Here is a 22,325-nt window from a genome sequence, read left to right on the forward strand (position 1 = left end):
CCTGGTTCCTGAATGTCCACATTAAACAGGAAAACTAAAGAAAGAAAAAAAACGAAAGGCTGGCATTGCACAAAAGGGCATGGTGTCACCCTGCTGGAGACTTTAAAGGCGTGATGACAGAATGCCGATGCCCGCTTGATCTCTCGGCTCTTAGCCAGTCACAGTTAGTGGATAGCTATTGCATACATGTACAGTAGGCAGTTTCCATTTCAGCTGGATAAATAAACAGTTACAGTCTGTGTTTCCTTTAAGGAAGCACAGCAAAGCTGAATTCAGGAGTGATGCAAAGACACAGAATGATCAGGTAAGTTGTTTTGCAGCACAGATTAAAGCTCATAAACCTGAATATTACACGGTACTGGACGTTGTATTACTTAGCACAGAGGTTTTCAAGTCTGCTTTAAATACAGCAATTTTACTGAACTAAAAAACACTACAATCATATTAGCGTTGTGGCTTTTATAGGAAATGGAGAGCTAGACATAATGTGCCCTTATTTCATTTGAAAGTGTGCTGGCTTAGGTGTCACAGTGGGTGTTCCAGTTAATGTATTTACAGTTTTCAAGCCAAGCCAGGCTGGTACACCTGCACAAAGACTACATCTTTCTTAACAGTCTTAACCTGTCTGTTAAAAAAAGGTTTAAATCAGTGGCATCATTAAGTAAATACTTTGGAGAAAGCAGGTGACAATGGCATTTTATACATGTTTGCTGACATGACAGAGTTTCTCCATGCCAACAGACTCTCAGTGTAATTATTGAGGGATGTTGCTTGCGGTCTCCTTTGTCCGCGCCCTGGAATCAGAATCAATTTGTTCTCAGGTCTAAGTAACCTCACTAGGAAGACAGTAAAACTGATGGAGTTGATCTGTGCCTAGTTCTGACTTTTAGCCCACTATCAGTAGAATATCTCAAAGCCTAAACTGTCATTGGCAACAAAAAACAACAACAACAAAAAAATTTTAACTTTGAAGCTCAACTCAGAAACAGGCCACTTTTTTTAGCCCGGGCTCAACAATCAACATGGCAGCTCACAACATATTTAAAACGAGATACACTTCATATGCTAGCATTTGCTTTAAATCAATCAACCTACAGATGGTTTAAGATGTTAATATATACCACTTAGTTGACTGGTTGTTTCTAACACTGACTTTATGAAACACATTGAGATGCTTCTAAGATAAGTTGAATGCTGCATTGAAATACTGCCCCCTATCCATAGCCCTGCAAATGCATTTGTCTCTGCAATGAATACAATAAAAGAGTTCAAATGCATATAGAGAATGATCTATACGATTGGCCATCCAAAAAGCATAGCACCCATCTCATGAATATAGTAAAACTATTCGGATGTCAATATATATATATTTTTTTGAAAGCAACATTAAATAGACAAATTGCAGTTTGATTCAAGCCAGTTTTGGACAACAATCTACTGCTTTTTTTTTTTTTTTTTTAGCTTCCCAAATTATAATTATGCCACAACATTAAAATAATGTTGAGTTACCATGTAATTCTAATCATAATCTGTTTGTGTGCACATTTCTTTTTAGGTTATCTGAAAGTCTAAAAATAAATGAATAAGTGCAATAAATAAAATGCTTAATTTTTAATGTGTCTAACTTATTATAATAGTTTTTTATTAAATCTGTTTGGGCTTAGCAGAGGGTTTTGATTCCCTGTTTTAACTCCCATACACATAATCTGGTCTATTTCAATCTACTGCATTACCAATTAATAACACTTCAAACGACTAGGTTGAAAATCACTCCTGCACAATGCTATGTTACTGTAAATCATGCCATTGTTCATGTTTAATGACTCTTTATCATGATCTGCCCACTGTGTATAAACAAGGAATGTTCCTGTCCTGTTAGCATATAAATGTGCAGCTTAGGATATGGCTTGTGTGTGCCAGATTTCTCTCTCTCCTTCTCTCTCTCCATTACACACACACACACACACACACACACACTCTCTCTCTCTCTCTCTCTCTCTCTCTCTCTCTCTCTCTCTCTCTCTCTCTCTATCTCTCTCTATCTCTCTTTCTCACTCTCTTTCTCTCTCACACACACACACACACACACTGTCTACACGGACACATGGATACACACACACACACACACACACACACACACACACACACACACACACACACACACATATACACACACACACATACACACACACACACGCACACACACACACATAACAATCTTGAGAGAGAGAGAGAGAGAGAGAGAGAGAGAGAGAGAGAGAGAGAGAGAGAGAGAGAGAGAGAGAGAGAGAGAGAGAGACCAGTCCAGACAATATCAACATCATTTTACGTACAGCATTTGTAAGAACATGCCTCGGTTAAAATGAAAAGTTTCAGTAGGTAAAGATTATGTTTAAGGTTGTGTGCCATATTATCAATCATATAGTTTTATGACCTCTTTTATATTAATCTCGTAACATCGTCCTTACAGGTTCATGTTGTTTTAAAGTGTTACGTTAGACTAGTTTTGTCAATACATGCATGGCAAATGACAACAATAAAACACTTAGAAAATAATTGAACGTTTTTAATTACACCTGTAATACAATGCTGCAACTAGCTTGACCATTAATCCAAAAAAAGACAAAACGATTACGATCAACACTTACTATGTACCTCATTGCCAAACAGGATGATGCTCTACTATAATAACATGATTCAGCCCAAGTAAAGTCTTTTATCCTTAAGATTTATCTTTTACTAGTTCCCATTACAGCTAATGTCTCCTTTTATATTCACACTGGCTGCTCTCTTATCATCTCATAACTAGATATATAAACCTAGTCTAGTCTAAGTTATAACAGGTGATTAAAAAGAGAAGGGTAAAAAGTCAGACCGTATTTGTGTACTAATTGAACCGAAGCATTTTTGTTTCCAAAAAATGTTTTTAAAAAAATGGTATTGCAACAAACTCAGAAAGAAAGTCAGAATCGCGAGTTTGTATCATGCAATTCTGAGGAAAAAAAGGCTGAACTGTGAGGTAAAAACTTGCAATTGCAAGAAAAAAGACACAGAATTGTGTAATTATGCAACAACCTTTTTGTATTTTTTATTCAGTGGCAGAAACAGGCTTCCATAGGAAACTAAGCTTTGTGTGATTCAGATTTCTCTATTATTGAAACCGCACTGAAAATAATCCTCTATAATCTTTTCCATTTCCATAGGACACGTCTTTGTGGACACGTCTTTGACACTCCAGTGGTAAATCTAAGTAACACGAAATTAGTTTGTATGTATCTCGCAATTCTAAGAAAAAAGGAATTGTGAGGAAAATAAGGCAGAATTGTGAAATATAAAGTCGCAATAATCTTGTTTTATTTTTTATTTAGTGGCAGACACGGGCTTCTATAATAAACAATTAATATAAATAAGTTATTAATTTGTGTTAAAGGTAAGCAGTGAGGCTGGTCATAATACTACATTAGTGTGCTTAAATATTTACTATGATAAACTCAGTGTTACAATTTAAATCCATTAGAGTTTAACCTTTTATTGTAGGGTCATAAAACTATCAAACATACAGAAAAATTTGAAAGATAGAAACACACAAAGAAAAATTTCAGTCAGGTGATTTAAGTAATCATTCAATTATGCTGTGTCTCATTATAAACTAAACCATTATACCTAGCTATTTCCTTTAAACCATACAAAGATTATTGTTCAGTTCTTTTGTACTCATCTTTTGTTTTTGTGTTTTTTTGTAATTTAATTGGACAATATGTGCTAAGTCTATTTATTTTTAGTTTCTCCACCAAAGACATTCTGAAAAATCATTGATCTAGGAAGAAATCCACCGATTACTAAACCAGTTATTATATTGCAAATGTTCTTAAGCACTGCTGATGGTGTTATGGATGCATTAGTGAAGCAGGATCACAATAAGTTAGTCCCATTAGTCTGAGCTTTAGGCTTAGCACTAGGCTGTTCATTCTGTAGCTGCCAACACTGAATTGTCAGTCTGGGCCAGCTGATTTCTGTCATTCTGCATTTTTTTTATAACCTTTTGTTTTTAGCTTCCAAAACAAGTACTTAACCACATCATACCATTTAAGAACAGCAAATAATATAGATGAGAAGAAAACCAGTTTGTTTATACCAGACTGCCATACATGTAAGGTTTGCACTGCTACATATGTCGATATTTTGGCTAGCATCAATGGATAGTGCAGATTTGAAATCAAGACCTTCTTATCAGGAGTACAACATCTTAATTGCTGAGCTACCACTATCCATTGAAAGTGTTTACAAAGGACCGAATTAAATTTTCATCAAATTTATTTATTTATTAATTTTTTTTTTTTTTTTTACAATCCTGTCTCAGAGGTCTACAGACAATTCCTTGGTCTGGTGTGTGCCTTTTAAAATCATTGGTTAAGACTTTGGGCATTCGCTGGACTCTTGAACAAGGCCCTTAGCCCTCGTCTGTATAAATGAGATAATTGTAACTGCTCTATATTTTAGCGATTTTAGAAAAGATTGTCGCTGCCCAGTTATGTAAAGACTTGCAGGAGAACAATATCTTTGAACAGTTTCAGTCAGGTTTTAGGCCCCATCATAGCACAGAAACTGCTCTAGTTAAAATCACTAATGACCTGTTTTTAGCTTCAGACCAAGGCTACATCTTCCTATTAGTTTTACTAGATCTTAGTGCTGCGTTCGACACTATAGATCATGATCTTCTCCTCGATCTCTTACAGAATTACATCGGTATTCAGGGACAGGCATTAAGCTGGTTTAAATCCTACCTGTCCAATCGTTACCATTTCGTAGATTTAAATGGAGAGCTATCCAGGATAATGCTAGTAAATTATGGCGTGCCACAAGGGTCAGTTCTAGGACCCCTGCTTTTCACAATATACATGCTTCCATTAGGAAATATTATTAGAAGGCATGGAATTAGCTTCCATTGTTATGCTGATGATACCCAGCTATATATTTCATCCAAACCAGGCGATACAGCTCAATTAGCTCGCATAACTGAGTGTGTTGAAGAAATAAGAGATTGGATGACCCATAACTTTCTGCTATTAAATTCTGATAAAACGGAGATTTTGCTCATCGGCCCAAAAAATAGTACACAGAAGCTCCAGCATCTCAGTCTGCATTTAGACGGTTGTTCTGTAACTACTTGTTCAACGGTAAAAGACCTGGGAGTTATTTTAGACAGCAACTTATCTTTTAAAAATCACATCAATCAAGTTACAAAAACAGCCTTATTTCACCTTAGAAATATTTCTAAGCTAAGAAATATCTTATCTATATCTGATGCAGAGAAGCTCGTCCATGCGTTTATGACCTCTAGAATAGACTACTGTAATGCATTACTAGGTGGATGTCCTGCATCATTAATAAACAAGCTTCAGTTAGTTCAGAATGCGGCAGCAAGAGTTCTTACTAGGTCAAGAAAATACGATCATATAACCCCAATATTATCGTCCCTACATTGGCTTCCTATTAAGTTTCGAATAGACTACAAACTACTGCTACTCACTTATAAAGCACTAAATGGTTTGGCTCCCATGTATCTATCCAGTCTTTTAACACGCTACAATCCGTCACGCTTCCTGAGATCTCAAAACTCTGGGCTTCTAGTAGTTCCTAGAATAGCAAAGTCCACTAAAGGCGGTAGAGCATTTTCACATTTAGCTCCTAAACTCTGGAATAGTCTTTCTGACAGTGTTCGGGGTTCAGATACACTCTCCCAGTTTAAGTGTAGATTAAAAACATATCTTTTTAGCAAAGCCTACACATAACACACATCACACACATCACATCACAACCTTGTGCTCCAGAATATATGATTACATGCACATTATCAACTTGTGCTGTTAATATCATGAACAGCAGCTACGCTAATTCCTCTCCACTGCTTCTCTTTCTCTCCCCATCCCGAGGCATCCTGAGGTTTGGCCAGCTCCAGTCACGTCCCACCTCGTGAAGATTATGGACCTATGGATGATCATGGAGAAGTAGATGCCGAGTGTTTAAAGGCCCTGGCATGGAGAAGCTGATGCTGGATCTATGATGATCACAAATTGTTCTGTATTGTTGAAAGATTTATGACCAAACTCTTGATGTCACCCATATGAGGATGGGTTCCCCTTTGAGTCTGGTTCCTCTCAAGGTTTCTTCCACATCTAAGGGAGTTTTTCCTTGCCACTGTCGCCACGGCTTGCTCATCAGGGACAAACGCACACCATTCACCTTCACTGTTGTTTTCCGTAAAGCTGCTTTGAGACAATGTCTGTTGTGAAAAGCGCTATACAAATAAACTTGACTTGACTTGACTTGACTATATAAGGGGGTCTGCCAAACACCATAGATGTAAAAAAAATCATGCAGTACGATACATTTGAAGTTATGGCCAGTAATTTACTACACACGGTAAATTCAGGTTTATAATCCATACTTCTTGTACTTTTTAAATCGGTTCTACAAAATCGCCTGCATCCTGAAGTAAATAACGTTAAGAATGTAAACAGGAAAAGGTTTGCACATATGTGATAAGGTCCGAGGGGAAGCTTAAAAAGGTAATGAGCTCAGTGTGTCCCGGCATCTACACACAGCCTGTGAGTTAGTTTGTCACTGTTAGTGCTGACCAGATGTTAACAGGCCTATATGTTAATGACAGTCACAGCATCAGACTCACAAGAACACATCTTCAAAGACACTCGTTCAACAGAACCAGGCTAGAAAGTTCAGGAATTGTTCGACTCTCTGCCAAAGACTCCAGCCAAGAGCAAGCTCCAGAAAAGAACTGAGATTTTACTCCTTTGTTTAGAGGGAACAAAAACAACCGGGTCTATTCTGAACTGCTGCACATAAGCATGTGTTTAACAGTGTGGGAGCATGTCTGTGTATACTCATGCGAGTGTGTGTGTGTGTGTGTGTGTGTGTGTGTGTGTGTGTGTGTGTGTGTGTGTGTAGAAACATCGTTAAACAGGGACTCACCACGTCGGACTCCTCGCTGGTTGAGAGGTACATGTCTGTGTATAGCCAGTGTGTGAGTGTGAGGAAGATAGTGAACTACTCCACCCAGAAACTTTTCAGACAGGCCCAGAAGGAGGAGGAGAAAAAGGAAATCAATCGTCTCTCTTAGTTTCTAGGGGCTGCACTACAGCTACTTTTTCTTTTCCTTTCCGACTTTGTGCAGCTGTGTGTAAGAAGTGCTGTGCAATGTGATCTGTGACCTCCTATGATCTTTAAAAAAATTTATTTATTTGTCTACGTAAAGTCTTGACGTACACTTACCCCTTAACCTCCCTCCCTCCTCTCTCTCTCTCTCTCTCTCTCTCTCTCTCTCTCTCTCTCTCTCTTGTTTCCCTTGTTCTGAAAAAACTTCACATTGACAAAACATCCCTAAACACACACACACACACACACACACACACACACACACACACACACACACACACACACACACAAATCGCAAGTACAATTTAACCCCAGACAATATCAGAATACACTGTGTGTGTGTGTGTGTGTGTGTGTGTGTGTGTGTGTGTGTGTGTGTGTGTGTATACGATGTCCCGCTTCACATACTGCACAGAGCACATGAATAACATATGTGCCTGTGGTCACCTCATACACAGTTTGAAAGATCTGTTTTAAATAAAACGTAAAAACTTTACATGGGCAGAAAAATTAGATCCAGGAAAAAGACATTGCCACATTCAGCTAGGGTTCAAGAAAGCTCTGGAAGCATTTAAAAGACAACACAGGCAATCGGAGAGGACAGGGAAAAGGCTACAATAAATTTCCACAAACTAGGTATTTTAACTAACTGTATTATGCATAAAATCATCATCTCTTAACCACAAGAAAAAGGTATATACTCAGCAGAAAGTAAGAATTTCACATTATATTAAGAACATGCACCATAATCTTACAGCAACTCAAGGGCAATGAAAGACCCACATCAGTAAAAATGTGCTGATCATGCAGAGGTTCATCGGAGCTTTGCTCTGACAACTGATTTAACCAGCTTTCTACAACATGCTGCAATTAAGAAAATTGAACTAAACAAATAACTCAATGATTCACTTTCAGTAAGTGTTTTATCCTGGTCAGGGTGGCTGTAGATCCTGAACTAGATCCTAAGAGCTTAGGAAAACTGTGCATGAGGTGGGAATACACCATGTTTGGAATGCCAGTCCATTACAGGGATTACCAGAAAAAGTAACACAGATACACAAAAAGTATGCAAAAAAAAGCAAAAGTGTTGGATAACAATGTAAATGGTGTACATTTAAGTTTATAGAGTATTAATATTTCAATAATAAATATTAATTCTGATTTAGCCCTTTCTCACAATAATCTGCTGTTCCATTTCACTGGCTGAATGTAAATCGTCTTTTTTAATCAGGATTATAAATGAATTGTTGATTGCCACGTGTCTGTTGTAGGATTATTAAGCACGCTGTTGGGTTTTTGTATTTATATTTAGGTAGGTCATTTTCAGCTGTCCCATAATTTGGCTGGGGAGGGGCGGGGCGGACCAAACATAGTCTCAGATAAACGTTTGTAGGAATAAAATTTTTCATGATCTTCACTTAGTTTGAAATATAAACACTTGACACATGGCTTTCAATGCCTTAATTTTTTGAATGATTTAATGGCTCCAGGACTGATAACATATATGAAATAAAAACATGTTAGTTGCAGTAAAAATCTTTCAGGTCACTTCACATTATTATATTTTTAAGCATTAGAAATGTTAAATGATGGACAGTAAAGCCCAAAGTGTATTCTTTCCAAAGATATCTAAATGTAGCTCAGGAACTGTTAACATTTACATTTAGGTAGGTCATTTTCAGCTGTGAGTCCCAAAGCGGGGGGCTAATGCTAGCAGGTTAAAATATTGTGACTGCTTTGCTCTGAGCAGGTTGCTGGGAATTTGGAGGCATATAAGGCATATAAATCACACTTTTCTACAATAACACTGGTAAAGAGATACAACAGACAGCAACTTAAGCGTCTGCCACAATAAAAGTACAACATTTACAGTGCATCCAGAAAGTATTCACAGTGCTTCACTTTTCCCCATTTTGTTACATTACAGCCTTATTACCAAATGAATTACATTTATTAATTTCCTCAAAATTCTACAAACAATACGACATAATGACATTGACACTGTGTTTGAAATATTTGCAAATTTATATATATATAAAAAAATGAAAACATAAAATCACATGTACCTAAGCGTTCACAGCTTTTGCTCAATACTTTGTTGAAGCACCTTTGGGACCAATTTCAGCCTCAAGTCTTTTTGAGTATGTTGCTACAAGCTTGGCACACCTATATTTGGGCAGTTTCTCCCATTCTTCTTTGCAGAACCTCTCAAGCTTCATCAGGTTGGATGGGGAGGTTCGGTGCACAGCCATTTTCAGATCTCTCCAGAGATGTTCAATCGGGTTCAAGTCTGGACTCTGGCTGGGCCACTCAAGGACATCTGTCTAGTCTTTCAGTCCCTGCCGCTGAAAAACATCCCCACGGCATGATGCCGCTACCACCATGCTTCACTGTAGGGATGGTATTGAAAGGTGATAAGCAGTGCCTGGTTTTCTCCAGACATGATGCTTGGCATTCAGGCCAAAGAGTTCAAGCGTTGTTTCTCATGGTCTAAGAGTACTTCAGGTGCCTTTTGGTGGGCTTCCACTGAGGAGTGGCTTCCGTCCGGCCTCTCTACCATACAGACCTGATTGGTGGAGTGCTGCAGAAATGGTTTTTCTTCTAGAAGGTTTTCCTCTCTCCACAGAGAAATGCTGGAGCTCTTTCAGAGTGACCATTGGGTTCTTGGACACGTCCCTGACTAAGGTCCTTCTCCCCATTGCTTAGCTTGGCCAGGCGGCCAGCTCTAGAAGCTCTTTATTTATTTATTTATTTATTTATTTATTTATTTATTTATTTATTTTATAAATTTGCAAAGATTGAAAAAAAATGTATGTTGTCATTATGGGAATTGTTTGTAGAATTAAAAAAAATAATAATAATGAATTTCATCCATTTTGGAATAAGGCTGTAAAAAATGTGTTGTGAATACTGTCCAGATGCACTTTAATAAACTTCTGTGGGCTACTTTCTAAAAAAATTTAAATTCTAAACTGCTAATAAAGCCCAGACGTTTCTACTTCATATGAGTCATTAACCGCTACTGTGCAGTGTGACATCAAAAATCAATTCAACGCTTAACACACACATCCAAAAATGGGTGGAAAAAGTTCATCAGTATATTTATTATTGAAGCATACAGAAACCTTTATTAATACAAAAATACAATTAAAAAGAATTAACATTAAGTTTAAGAGACTAAATGAGGAAATGCGATAATGGGATAAATCATTTTTGATAATACTGTATTCCATTAACATAAATATATATTATTAGATTTTTTTATGTATATTTTAATAATAAGGTCAGCTTGTGTCACATCCTCAATACTTTCTGTAGTATGTAAAATAAAGTATGTTTACCGCAAATCTTTTTTCTTTGTGTTGCTCAGTCTTTTATTGCATTAAGTCTGGATTACAAGAATACATTTTCTCACATAAAACTATTCCATACTTGTGTAAGCTGCTTTCTGCTTTGTCTTTCAGCTAGAACACTATCAGCTGGTACAAATGATTTAAACAAAAATAAAGAACATAGATTTTGTCTTAAAAATACACACATTTACTGTGGCCAGAAACATTAGTTTAGTCATAGTTTTTATTATTTTCATGAGCTAGAGTTAGCAGGCTGGTTGTCTACCACCAGTCTGGCAAAAACATGGTGCCTCAGGGAAAGTAAAGCAACTCCTTCCTCTTTAACCAGAGCTAAACATTATTGCTACTCAGCTATCATTAATCAACAAATTTATTCTGTGGGCCATGTGCTGTCTATTATCCTGCAGGCGCTTTAATCAGGTCAGCTAATCATGCACAGAGTCCTGTAAGCTGAATCACAATGCTAGCTAACTGGCTATTGCTAGCTAAATATATGTACAAGCTCTTTTTAAAAGTGGAAGATTATAGCAAAAAAGAAAGTCAACTGCTAGATTAACATACAGAAAAGAAGGTTCTAGATTTATATAATCATTATTATATGTTATATATTTATTATAAGATGATAGTACAAACTGCCTTACATTTTTCTTACTGAAAAATTTTAAATGTTTGTCTGTGTACAGTATGCTTATTTAATGAAAATGTGTTTGTGTTTGTGTGTGTGTGTGTGTGTGTGTGTGTGTGTGTGTGTGTGTGTGTGTGTGTGTGTGTGTGTGTGTGTTTTCAAAAGAGGCCATTATACTGTTTCAGTGGTATTTTCTTAATTCTTTATTTTATAAGATAGCAAAAGTTACACAAACAACTTAGAAAACACACGTGGGATCTCATTATTGAAAAGTTTCGATCAAAAGAGGCTACAAAGCATAATATGTACCATGAAACACTATCAACACCAAGGTCATTAACAAATAAATAATAGATTTGGGTACCACTGTCACCAGAATAGGATGTCCCTCTGAAATTTATATAAAAAAAAAAGGAAAAGGAAAAAAAGAATGAAAGAATGAAAGCGTATTACGGAAGCTGTCAAGAGACCTACAGCAAAATTAAAGCAGTTGCAAGAATATCGGGCAAGTACTCACTCCCTCCTAGTCACTTCAATCTCTTACTAAGGGTTAGGAAAGTTAGGCAAAAGCTCTTTTTCATGAAATGTTAGCTTAAACTATCACCCTAAACTATGTGTCAAAATGTGGCATGGTTTAAAGAAATCAGGGTAACACTTTTTGCGTATATTTAAAAAAGATATGTATAGAGTAACAACAAAAGAGTTTATTACCAATAAAACCTTATACCCATGGCAAAGCATGGTGGTGGCAGCTCCTAGCTGTGGAGCTACTTCTCTACTGCTGGAACTGAGGCTCTAATAATGATGATTTTTTTTGCTACAAAACCTGTAGGCTTACACAGCTGAATGTAAAGAGGCATTTTTCCTTTCAGCATGACAATGAGGCAAAGCAGAAATTCAAGACAATCAAGAAACGGCATTAAAGAATTTGGAAAATTAACTGTGTGAAATAAAATTGCTAAAACATTATATATTTGGTAGATTCTTGTCCATAAAGTGCCACTAAGTGCTAAATTACAAACAAATATGTGTATTATGTATGTATTGGGTTACTATATAGTTATAGTAACATATTTCCATCTAAAAGTTTCCACTGGTTTTTATTTGGTGGGTATATAAAATTTAACAGCAAAGCACCACCTGATTAAATGTTCACATAATCTGAAAACAATAAGTATTAATCATCATCAACTAAACACAAAGCACTAATATAAACATTTGCTAAGATAATATTTTAAAGCACCTTGCCATGCACTATTTAATTTATATGTATTTATGTAAAATAAATTTTTGCCAGCATAAGTTTTAATATAAAAATACAATTTCAAATCCAATCCATGCACAAACATTATATATAAATCAATTTGAATGCCTTACCCTATTCACCAGAGCTTTTTGTGTTGAAGGCTTTGAAAGTGTGTCCAACATAGCAAGCAGAGCCAAAATGATCAAGCTTAAGCACTGGTGCAATGTTAAGTTGATAATCTACTGCTGAGGTACTAACTGAGGTCATGCTCAAGCATGGAATTATACATTTAAAAACACTTTTGCACTACAAGTTCATCTAACAATGCACAACTGAATCAATACTGGTACTGGATGCTTTCCTGGTGCAGCACAACTGAGATGACTGATCAGCTGACCGGGTGAAAGCAAAAACCCACAGCTCCAACTGGGGCATTGACACACACACACACACACACACACACACACACACACACACACACACACACACACACACACACACACACACACTCTATGTGGGTAAAACATTTAGTTATTAATCATGCATAAAAAAAAAGTCAGTCAGCTCTCAAACATCGGAATGTAAAAACATTAATGACACTGGAAAGGGGCAAATACTAAATAACTAAGTCAAGGTATCTCCGAAAGGATGTCCATGCCTCGAGGAGTTAGTTAGTGATTTACAATGCAATATAATATAAGGTAGGTGGTTTTAATGCTTTATGGTAATATCCTGTTTATGTCAATGTATGTATGTATGTATGTGTGTGTGTGTGTGTGTGTGTGTGTGTGTGTGTGTGTGTGTGTGTGTGTGTGTGTGTGTGTGTGTGTGTGAGAACATATATATAAAAATGAACAAATAAACAAAACAAAACAAAACAAGATAAAAAAAAATAAAAATAAATATATATATATATATATATATATATATATATATATATATATATATATATATATATATATATATATATATATATATATATACACAATATGCGTGATACACATATTCATACTGAAACTTTTCGGCACAGTGCTTTAATGCAATCCTTTTTTTACGTGTGGAACATTAAAATCTGAGTTCTCTTAGGAAAGTATTACGTGGTGGACCGCAAGTTTGTTTAGTCTCTGCCTCGCACTTTAAATAATTATTTACATTATGGTTATTAAACTTGAAAACATACACAACAATTGCAGGGTTATAAATAAATAAAAAAAACTATAGTTATAGATATATCACTGTGGCCACTCACTCCGTACCGAGAAATAGATTTGTTTGAAATAATAATTTTATAATAATAATTTTCCATTTATTTAATTTTATTTATTCAGTTTATTTTGTGCCAATTTATTGATTACCCAATTTAATCAATATATAAAAAAAGTACTGCATTTATTTTGATTTATTCTATTTTATTTTTATAAAATATTATAAAATATGATTTTATATAATATTTAACAAAGCAGGCATTTTATTATGTGTGAACACATTTTAAAAAACTTTCTTTTCGGCTTCTCCCGTTAGGGGTCGCCACAGCGGATCCTCCGCACGTTTGATTTGGCACATGCTTTACGCTGGATGCCCTTCCTAACGCAACCCTCCCCAATTTATCCGGGCTTGGGACCGGCACTAAGAGTGGCTGGGGATGGTTCCCTGACCGGGAATCGAACCCGGGTCGCAGCGGTGGGAGCGCTGCATCTTAACCACTAGACCACCAGGGGGTGTGTGAACACATTTTTATGATCAGAAATGTTAGTAATATTAAACTTCATTAATAAAAACGACACGCAATTTTGTTTTGCATTAACCGTACCAAAATGTAACCTAACCGTGATTAAAAAACCAAGGCTGTACCGAAACATGAATTTTGCGTATTATTACACCTTATATATATATATATATATATATATATATATATATATATATATATATATATATATATATATATATATATATATATAATAGTTAATACAGTCAGGTACTGTCGTACGGTGTGGAGGCCTGGAGTGCAATCAGAGTTCCATTTCATACCAAAGGTGTTCAGTAGGGTTGGGGTCAGAGCTGTAAAGGCCCCCTACTGTATATATATATATATATATATATATATATATATATATATATATATATATATATATATATATATATATATATATATATATATACATACAGTACAGACCAAAGGTTTATATATATATTATATATACAATACAGACCAAAAGTTTGGACACACCTGCTCATTCAAAGAGTGAGTTAATGAATTGACACATGTGGAATTATATACATAACAAAAAAGTGAACTGAAAATATGTCATATTGTAGGTTCTTCAAAGTAGGCATCAAGAGAATGCAAAGAGTGTGCAAAGCAGTAATCTACGCAAAAGGTGGCTACTTTGAAGAACCTACAATATGACATATTTTTAGTTGTTTCACACTTTTTTGTTATGTATATAATTCCACGTGTTAATTCATAGTTTTGATGCCTTCAGTGTGAATCTACATTTTTCATAGTAATGAAAATAAAGAAAACTCTTTGAATGAGAAGGTGTGTCCAAACTTTTGGTCTGTACTATATATATATATATATATATATATATATATATATATATATATATATATATATATATATATATATATATATATATATATATATATATATTAGGGATGTAATGGTACATCAAATTCATGGTTCGGTACGTCCCACAACTTTAAATCACAATTGGTACGGTTAAGGGGAAGAAATGCAAAACAAAATTGCTTGACGTTTTTCTTAACAAAGTTTATTATTACTAACATTTGTGACCATCAACATTTAAACAGTTTACATTTTAAATAAAATGCCTGCTTTGTAAAAAAAAAAAAAAGAAAAGATGAATAAACCTTTGCCAAGCATCCAAAAGCCAACTGCAAACTTGTATATCCCTTAAATCCCTCTGCCCCCAAAAACACAAACACACACACACACACACACACACACACACACACACACACACAATACATTCAAATGAAATATACATACAAATAATGATTATAATAAGGAAACACAAATAAAAATAAATAATATTGTGACTAAATACAAAATAAATGTAATACTAACAGATGCCTAAACAACCACACCATCGAAGAAAACAAGCTCAAATTCTACACTACAAATTCTACACAATTGCATGTTTTTTTATACAAATTATAATATAGATAGCTTGGTGTAGATAATGTGTAAAAATGTGTTGGTGTAACAAACAACAAATATTTCATGTAAATACCAGCCAATCTTCTTCTTCTTCTTCTTCTTTCGGCTGCTCCCATTAGGGGTCGCCACAGCGGATCATCCGTCTCCATACCACCCTGTCCTCTATATCTGCCTCTTTTGCACCAACTACCTGCATGTCTTCCCTCACCACATCCATTAACCTCCTCCTTGGCCTTCCTCTTTTCCTCCTACCTGGTGGCTCCATCTTCAGCATTTTTCTACCAATATAATTCATGTCCCTTCTCTGCACATGTCCAAACCATCTCAATCTCGCCTCCCTCACCTTGTCACCAAAACATCCTACATGGGCTGTCCCTCTAATAAACTCATTTCTAATCTTGTCCATCCTCGTCACTCCCAACGAAAACCTCAACATCTTCAGCTCTGCTACCTCCAGCTCCACCTCCTGTCTTTTACTCAATGCCACTGTCTCTAATCCATACAACATCGCAGGTCTCACCACAGTCCTATAAACTTTCCCTTTCATTCTTGCAGATACTCTTCTATCACAAATCACTCCTGTCACTCTTCTCCACCCACTCCACCCTGCCTGCACGCTTTTCTTTACTTCCCCAACACACTCTCCATTACTTTGCACTGTTGACCCCAGGTACCTGAACTCCTCCACCTTCTCCACCTCTTCTCCCTGCAACCGCATCACTCCACTGCCCTCCCTCTCATTCACACACATGTACTCTGTCTTACTTCTACTGACTTTCATTCCCCTTCTCTCCAGCACATATCTCCACCTCTCCAGGCTCTTCTCAACCTGCTCTCTACTCTCACCACAAATCACAATATCATCTGCAAACATCATAGTCCAGGGAGACTCCTGTCTGACCTCGTCCGTCAACCTGTCCATCACCACTGCAAACAGGAAAGGGCTCAGGGCCGATCCTTGATGCAGTCCAACCTTCACCTTGAACCAGTCTGTCGTACCTACTGCACACTTTACTGCCGTCACACTGTCCTCATACATGTCCTGCACCACCCTCACATACTTCTCTGACACACCTGACTTCCTCATACAATACCACAACTCCTCTCTCGGCACCCTGTCGTACGCTTTCTCTAAATCCACAAATACACAATGCAGCTCCTTCTGTCCTTCTCTATACTTCTCCATCAACATCCTCAAAGCAAATAAGGCATCTGTGGTGCTCTTCCTCGGCATGAAACCATACTGTTGCTCACAGATGGTCACCTCTTCTCTCAGCCTGGCTTCCACTACTCTTTCCCATAACTTCATGGTGTGACTGATCAACTTAATTCCCCTGTAGTTACTGCAGGTCTGCACATCTCCCTTATGCTTAAAGATCGGTACCAGCACACTCCTTCTCCATTCCTCAGGCATCCTCTCCCCTTCCAGAATCCTGTTAAACAATCTGGTTAAAAACTCCACTGCCATCTCTCCTAAACATCTCCACGCTTCTACCGGTATGTCATCTGGTCCAACCGACTTTCCATTCTTCATCCTCTTAATCGCTGCTCTCACTTCCTCCTTACTAATCCTATCTACATCCTGCCTCACCAACTCCACATCCTCCAACCTTTTCTCTCTCTGATTTTCCTCATTCATCAGCTGCTCAAAATACTCCCTCCATCTTCTCAACACACTCTCCTCACTAGTCAACACATTTCCCTCTCCATCCTTTATTGCTCTAACTTGCAGTACATCCTTCCCAGCTCGGTCCCTCTGCTTGGCCAATCGGTATAAATCCTTTTCTCCTTCCTTAGTGTCCAACCTCTTATACAGTTCCTCATATGCCTTTTCCTTGGCTTTCCCCACATCCCTTTTAACCTGCTGCCGCATCTCCTTGTACTCCTGCCTACTTTTCTCATCACTCTGTCGATCCCACTTCTGTTTTGCCAACCTCTTTCCCCTAATGCTCTCCTGCACTTCCTCATTCCACCACCACGTCTCCTTGTCTTGCTTTCTATTTCCAGATGTCACACCAAGTACTTTTCTAGCTGCCTCCCTCATCACTCCTGCAGTAGTTGCCCAATCATCCGGCACCTCTTCACCACCACCAAGCCCCTGTCTGACCTCTTCCCTGAACCTCACACTACACTCTTCCTCCTTCAGTTTCCACCATCTTATTCTTCTTTCAAACCTTACTTTCCTCCTCTTCTTCTTCGCCTCCAAAACCATCCTACAGACCACCATCCGATGCTGTCTAGCTACACTGTCCCCCGCCAACACCTTACAGTCTCCAATCTCCTTCAGGTTGCATCTCCTACACAGAAGATAATCCACCTGTGTGCACCTTCCTCCACTCTTATACGTCACCCTATGATCCTCCATCTTCTTAAAATACGTGTTCACCACTGCCATTTCCATCCTTTTAGCAAAATCTACCACCATCTGCCCTTCCACATTCCTCTCCTTAAAACCATACCTACCCATCACCTCCTCATCACCTCTGTTCCCTTCACCTACATGCCCATTAAAGTCTGCCCCAATCACCAATCGTTCTTTCCTAGGTACACCATCTACCACTTCATCTAATTCACTCCAGAATCTTTCTTTCTCCTCCATCTCACAGCCAACTTGTGGAGCATAGGCACTGATGACATTTATCATCATCCCTTCAACTTCCACCTTCAGGATCATCACCCTATCAGAAACTCTCTTCACCTCCACTACACTCTTACTGTACTCTTCCTTCAGAATCACCCCTACACCATTTCTCTTTCTATCCACACCATGATAAAACAGTTTAAACCCACCTCCAATGTTCCTGGCCTTACTCCCTTTCCACTTGGTCTCCTGAACACACAACACATCTACCTTTCTCCTCTCCATCATATCAGCTATCTCTCTCCCTTTACCCGTCATAGTACCAACATTTAAAGTACCAACCCGAACCTCTACTCTCCTACACTGCTCCTTTTCCTGCCGTCTCTGTAGACGCCTTCCTCCTCTCCTTCTCCTCCTTCGGCCAACAGTAGCCCAATTTCCACCGGTACCCTGTCGGCTAACGATACCTGTGGCGGTCGTTGTTAACCCGGGCCTCGACCGATCCGGTATGAAATTCTCATTTGTGATCCGCATATTTGATTTGGCACATGTTTTACGCTGGATGCCCTTCCTAACGCAACCCTCCCCATTTACCCGGGCTTGGGACCGGCACTAAGAGTACACTGGCTTGTGCCCCCCTAATGGCTGGGTTTAAATACCAGCCAATGCTGATGGGAAATACATATCTTCTTGTATTGGCTGATAGATGATAGAAATGAGATGTTTTAATGATAAACACTAAAATGATTACATTAGAGTCTTGTAAGTCAGCAGTACACACCGCAGTGCCTTGAATTTTGCTTTCCCATTGATAATACATCTTGTTAAACCCCAGCAGTGCTTAAAATGAAAATTCATATAAGTTTTGTGTTATTGTAAAATTATAAAAATTAAAGGTCAACATTGACACAAATGTCACCTCACTAAGCCTAAACAATTCGGACATAAATATAAGGATGTTTCAAACACAAACAACACAATAATGTAACCACTAAGAAAGTTCAATAAAATAGTTAGAGATAAAAGGCATAGAGATAAGCAAAGAAATAAAAATATAAGTAGGCACACACACATTACACTTGAAATGATTGACATTACCTTAACTTTCTTAGACATTCTTGCGTTCCCAAAGTGCCACAAGAACTTTTCTGGCTTTCTGCAGCTGCCACACTCAACCCCATCAATAATAAAGGCCCTAGCTCTCATTCACACTTTGAGCAGTTTCCTATTACAGTAATGAGAGACATAGCATTACAGGAAAGTGTAGATTTTAACTAGCACAATACAAGTCCATTGTTTGCCTAAATAAACACCGAAAAGCAAGTTTAAATAACACACTTGGTTCTCTGACAGTTCTTGATTAACTGGGAAACAAACCAAATCCGAACATCTGAACATGCATATGCATCAACGTTTCCGAACATGACTCCTTCAACAAACTATAACGAAATACAAAGAGTGCTACCAATATCTAGGAATTAGACTGACTGTTGAGAATAGAGATTAAAGACAGAGAGCAGAATTCACTTAGATGTTCACAGGATGTGGAGAACTGACCACAGCAAGCTGACAGATGCTGTGGTGAGTCACATGACATACTCCAGACACCATCTGGAACCATAATCCTTTGGTGTGGAGATAAATGGCCTGAGTCCTGATATCCCTGACTGCCACAAAAACCTCAGGAACTCGATTCAAACTCTGCAAAAATTGCAGCAGTGACAACAGTGTGTAGAGAAATTAGCATTAGACTACAGAAAGTGTTATGCAAAAATCATGTAAGACATTTTTGACCAAGTTTAGGCTTGAGCTTTGGAAATTGTGTAAACCACTGGTATATGTTAAAGAAAAGAATACACATTGCAAAATTGAGTAAGTCTGCTTTAAAACTCAGAGGACCAATGAATAACTATTAAAGGTCAAATTATTATATAAAAAATGTATATAAAAAAGTTATTTAAGCAAATTGTTGCAAGTTGCAAGTGCAAGTTATTAGTTGTGACTAGATTTGTTTTATACATTTTACAAAAACAATTTTTGTCACACATTTGAAAAACTAATAAAAATGGCTGATAGATTTGGGAATGCAAATTTAGGGGCATAGATGAATAGATAAATTCAGCCTAAATTGGCTTAGCATCCAATATAAGGTTCCCATACTAGTGGTCATGACCACTGATTTATATTTGGGGTTATGAGAGAAATGTCTTCTTTTGTATTATTTATTATTTTTTTAAATAAATATTAAACATATTCAAGTTATTGATACAGGTATTATTTATTAGTAAAAAATGCATTATTAATATAGGCTTTTAACTGTATTGACATAGTGTAGGTGACCGAAAGAAACAGAAATATTTCCCAATCTATCTACCTCTACTAAAAATATTAATGCGGTGTCTCAAATTATTTGTGCACTATTCTAAACTATTATTGAGTACTAACAGATCAGTTTGTTTAACAACATTGTGCATTAAATTTGTTTATTGCATAAATATTTTATAGACTTGGAAACCTGACAGTCAGAGAGGTTTTAGCTCTGACCTCCCATCAGTTTAATGCCATTTTTATCCTCTGGAACATGAATTAAGCATGTGAGTGTGTGAAAAATGACACTCACGTTACTGTTGCTACTGCGCATTCACGTAAAGTCATGCGTCAAGAATAAACCAGGTCAGTCTGTAGCACACTTATACATACACACATACTTATGTAGTACACTTATAATATCACAACACATCCTACTATGCTGTTCAATGAATTTTTCTTTTGTTTTTTAGTAACTAGCATTCAAATTTTAACATACTTGTAACTTTTTTTTTTTACATACATACATACATACATACAGTGCATTGGGAAAGTATGACAATGCACATTAGAGCAGAAATAAAAAAAAAAAGTAAAAGGGGTCTGTATGATTTCTGAATGCACTGAAGATTGTACAAAGAATTATCAGTGTCAGTAAACACTACTAAAACATTACTATGTGCCATTACACATGTACACTATATAGACAAAGGTTTTGGATACCAGACTGTAAGATTCATGTTTATTTTTCAGTAAGTTGTTCATTAATTCACATCAATGCAAAAATATACAGCTTGGTCTCTGCTGTACACCAACCGGTACGAAAATATAAATGTTTTATAAGAATTGTTTCCATTATAATATAATAAAATTGCCTTAGGACTGAAATTATTATGAACAGTTTTGCACTCAAGTCTTCATCAACCAACAGTTGATAACTTCAGAAATAGTTTAATCTTAAAACTTATGAAAAAGTGACTCTGATGATTATATTCATAAGTTGCTCCTAAGCTTACTTTTTAACTATATAACATAAAACAGGAATGTATTTATAATTGCACAATGCAATAAAAAATATGATTTCCTATTGTGTGCAAATGCACACACACACACACACACACACACACACACACACACACACACACACACACACACACACACTCTCTCTCTCTCTCTTTCTTTCAAGTCCCTATCCTGATCGTAACTAGACAACACTCACCCAGGAGACTTTCTTGCTCTTGAGTGATTTGGGCATGGCCGTGTGACGACTCAAAGGAAAGGCCTCATCCTCACACTCACTGCGATGTTGTCATTGACTGGTTCCAAGAGCAAGTCGAGAGGGTCCATGTGGAGCTCCATTTAAATCAGCTCTGAGGGCTTGATATGTCAGAAATATCTCCTATATTTTAGCTTCATATAACCACTGAAACAATAACCCAGTATTGGGAACTTCACTGGTAGCTAAAATCCAAGCAGGAATGATGGCATAATAAACAGACCAAGAAAACGAGAAAAGCCCGAAAATACTTTCTCCTTGGAAGGTGATAACGGATCCTGTGAAGCAAGGTGAGAAACCTCCCATTATGTTTCCTTTTTGTTGCCCATGGAAACTCTCAACAACGAGGTGGGAGACATTTGAAGATGTAAAACTCCACCCAGCTGGGACTGAGAAAGACCACCAATTAGGGAGCGAGGATTTGGCAGCTGCTGTCACGCATGAGACAGGTATTACTACAGAAATACATGGAAAGGGGTGGGGAGACAGTTGACATGGAGTAAGCGGTGACAATGAGGTAAACTGGGGATTATGCATTTACAATGTGCATAGGGCTTGGGGCATAGAGATTTCTACATGC

The 22,325-nt window shown here is 37.2% G+C and overlaps 1 protein-coding gene across 4 annotated transcripts in view; it reads right to left on the reverse strand.

The window, feature by feature from the left end:
- The window catches only part of cacnb2a (calcium channel, voltage-dependent, beta 2a), a 78,231-nt gene that overhangs the window by 36,738 nt on the left and 19,168 nt on the right, over nucleotides 1-22,325 (reverse strand). For 2 of the 4 annotated variants that reach the window (XM_083541994.1, XM_083541991.1), the window contains exon 1: nucleotides 6,991-7,208. The exons of the other annotated variants lie outside the window; for them this stretch is intronic. In XM_083541994.1, the coding sequence (XP_083398120.1) occupies nucleotides 6,991-7,023 (33 nt within the window). In that variant the 5' untranslated portion in view covers nucleotides 7,024-7,208. Of the gene's footprint in view, nucleotides 1-6,990; nucleotides 7,209-22,325 lie in introns of those variants that run through there. 4 annotated transcript variants of the gene reach the window in all.

Source organism: Silurus aristotelis, assembly GCF_946808225.1.
Source record: "Silurus aristotelis genome assembly, chromosome: 5".
Lineage (NCBI taxonomy): Eukaryota > Metazoa > Chordata > Actinopteri > Siluriformes > Siluridae > Silurus > Silurus aristotelis.